A 1822-nucleotide genomic window follows, 5' to 3' on the forward strand; every position below is an offset into this window, starting at 1 on the left:
TTGTCGCGTTTTATAAAAATATTATAATTTACCATAATTTTCTATCACATCAGGTTCCATTTGCATAGCGGAATAATCATAGAATGTTACATTCCATTTTCTGTCTTTATGTTTGCTATCAACCATGATAATATTATATTCTGTGCGACCGACAAAAATAGTATTTTGCATTTCCAAAGGACATGTATCTTTCACTTTATGAAAACTTAAAAGCTGTTCTTTTTCACCAGTCATTGGATCAATACTAAACCATGTGTCAATTTTTCTGCCAGTATATAATATACCATCACTGCTTCTGCATGGACTACTGGCGACTAGTTGAGGAATGGTAAATGGCAGTTTTTTCAATGCTTCTGATTCTCTGCCAAAGAGATAAAGTGAACCATCTCTGGGATCCGGTAGAAATATAGGCCTGGAAATCATAAACATTTTAATAAAAATTGTTTCACTTTACTTTATTATTTAACAAATGCCAACATTTAACAAACAAAACATTATTAATAATCAAAATTTTATATATTTCTTATTAATAATCATTTATTACAAATACATCGTTGTGCAATGAAATAACTTAATGCATACATTTTACTTGCCGACAAATCGATAGACACTTTGACCACAGGTTCTAAAACCAATACATATGATAAACAAAACAATAAAGTTCGATTTCCTAATGTAATCTAGCATATAACTAATTGTTACCATCATCTTGTTGCCATCGTATTTTTCCAGACCTCTGATCAACACCCACGAGCAATCCACCAAGCGTAGAAAATAAAAGGAGAGCATCATCTTGTTCTGCTACCAATTCAGTGTTAAAATTCTAATAATATAAAATTTAAGAAAATATATTGAGAAGGATTACGAGCCAAAAAAAATGAATATATTTAATATACATTAATAAAAGGTAATAAATATAATAGTAAAATGCTAATAATATAAATATTATTTAAGTTAGTTCAATTTTAATTGTAAGAACAACAGTGTGATACACAGCTTTCATAATTTAGAAAGCACAATAAAATATATGTAATATATGTAATATGTTTCTGGATTTAAAGTAAAAGTTTAACTCTAAAAAGAATATTATATTTGTTCTTTTCTTTTTTTGTTTCCCTTATTTGTTTATCACAAAGAAATCCTTTTCTTGTGTCTAAAGGAATTTTAACAAAAGAAATTATATTATGTATATCTACCACTTGCTGTCCTGTGACAGATGCAAGCATCAAAATAACAAGCCATAACATCCACTTTTGCATCGTAAAGAATCTTCAGCTGTAGCATTGACCATATGTTATACAAACACGGATAATTCCTCCCGACATAAGTTTTGTTCCATACAACAATACACGTAGTTACATTACAACGCATTAGTTTATGTAGCTTTGGAGCAAGATGGTTCGTAATTATTACAGATTGTTGTCGTTAACATGATTGCCCACAAATCTCTTCCAAAATATAACAAAGATCACATTCTTAAATCCGCAAATCTGTACATTTGCATCTCTCTTTATTCTTAGTGCAAAACTGTGCAAAACAGTAAAGTACAATGTTTTGCTCCGCGGACAAGATCGTTTTGTAAAAAAACTACGTGATCATCAAGATTGTTTGCTTGCGTGTTGTCGCGATGATAACACGTATGTGGCCGAAACAATAATATAATCATTGTAACAAATATATTTTATTCATCGCATCACGAGTCTCTTTTGCAGTCTCCAAGAGATTCAATTGACAAAATTTCGGTGTATGTGTAATGACACGCACATTTCATAAAATTAATCATATGGACACGTGTCTCATATATATATATATACATATATAT

The 1822-nt window shown here is 30.0% G+C and overlaps 1 protein-coding gene across 1 annotated transcript in view; it reads right to left on the reverse strand.

Annotated features, from left to right (window-relative positions):
- Positions 1 to 1785, reverse strand: part of LOC108684059 (serine/threonine-protein kinase/endoribonuclease IRE1) — a 28064-nt gene extending 26279 nt beyond the window's left edge. Inside the window, exons 1-4 of the mRNA XM_018188091.1 lie at positions 1197 to 1785; positions 703 to 823; positions 583 to 625; positions 33 to 412 (exon numbers count right to left, since the gene is read on the reverse strand). Of these exons, the coding sequence (XP_018043580.1) occupies positions 33 to 412; positions 583 to 625; positions 703 to 823; positions 1197 to 1259 (607 nt within the window). The 5' untranslated portion in view covers positions 1260 to 1785. The remainder of the gene's footprint in view (positions 1 to 32; positions 413 to 582; positions 626 to 702; positions 824 to 1196) is intronic.
- Positions 1786 to 1822: the final 37 nt, after the last annotated feature.

Source organism: Atta colombica, unplaced genomic scaffold (assembly GCF_001594045.1).
Source record: "Atta colombica isolate Treedump-2 unplaced genomic scaffold, Acol1.0 scaffold10, whole genome shotgun sequence".
Classification (NCBI taxonomy): domain Eukaryota; kingdom Metazoa; phylum Arthropoda; class Insecta; order Hymenoptera; family Formicidae; genus Atta; species Atta colombica.